General features: G+C 64.9%; 1 protein-coding gene across 1 annotated transcript; it reads left to right on the forward strand.

Moving 5' to 3' along the window:
- Positions 1 to 131: 131 nt before the first annotated feature.
- LOC104915993 (ataxin-7-like protein 3) lies at positions 132 to 974 on the forward strand. Its single transcript, XM_010726964.3, has 4 exons — positions 132 to 227; positions 347 to 418; positions 517 to 650; positions 735 to 974. The coding sequence occupies exons 1-4, from the start codon at positions 217 to 219 to the stop codon at positions 881 to 883; spliced, it is 366 nt and encodes a 121-aa protein (XP_010725266.3). The 5' UTR covers positions 132 to 216; the 3' UTR covers positions 884 to 974.
- Positions 975 to 980: the final 6 nt, after the last annotated feature.

Consider the following 980-nt stretch of genomic DNA (forward strand, 5'->3'; position numbering starts at 1 on the left):
GGGGGGGGAGGGAGGGGTGTGAACTGGATGATGGGGACGTGCCCCTCTGCACCCAGTTTGGGGACATCTCCAGGGGATGCTGTGTGTGTGGGTGGCACATAGGGGGTGGGGGACGGGGTGGGGGACACACAGTGCAGCTCCGTGTGCCCGGGATCAAAGCTCACCCAGCTCCTCTCTCCCCAGCAATGCGGGGTCATCTCTGAACACACCAAGAAGATGTGCACCAGGTGAGTGCTCCACACCTCCCTGCTTAGGGAGGGGGGGTCTGTGGGCCCTCTGCAGGCTGGCTGGAGCTGTGGGGGGGGTGCAGCTGAACACCTGGCTCAGCCCCATGCCCACCCCCCAGGTCCCTGCGGTGCCCACAGCACACGGATGAGCAGAGGAGGTCCGTCCGGATTTACCTCCTCGGTCCTTCAGCGTAAGTGAGGATCCCGGGGAGGGGGTGGTGGGAGCCTGTTTGGGGGAGGGGAGGGGCTTTTTTCCCCCCAGCCCTGGGGACACGGTGCCGCTCTGCAGGTCCCTGCCTGAGGCTGAGAGCAGCGTGGAGAACGACGGCTTTGATGTGGCTGAGAGCCAGGCCATCATGAGCCGGCTGCAGTGGGACGGCGCCTCCGACATCTCCCCCTCGGATTCGGCCTCTTCCAAAGCCAGTGAGTGCTGGGGTGGGGGCAGAACAGGAAGGGGAGGGAGCACAACGCTGAGCCTCAAGGACCCCCCTCCCACCCCCCTTGCAGGTACCAACAACTCCGAGTCCCGGAAGACCAAGAAGAAGAAGCCCCACCTGGGGTTGGTGAGCGGCACCCCGGGGTTGGGCTCCAGCAAGAAGAAGAAGCCCAAACCCCCCGCCCCCCACACCCCCAGCATCTATGATGACATCAACTGAGCATCGCGGGGTGGATGGACAGACAGACAGACAGAGACAGATGGACGTGGGGTACCTGGGGCTGGAGGATGCAGGACTCGGCCGTTGCTGGGGGGTG

Source organism: Meleagris gallopavo, unplaced genomic scaffold (assembly GCF_000146605.3).
Source record: "Meleagris gallopavo isolate NT-WF06-2002-E0010 breed Aviagen turkey brand Nicholas breeding stock unplaced genomic scaffold, Turkey_5.1 ChrUn_random_7180001863294, whole genome shotgun sequence".
NCBI classification, from domain to species: Eukaryota; Metazoa; Chordata; class Aves; order Galliformes; family Phasianidae; genus Meleagris; species Meleagris gallopavo.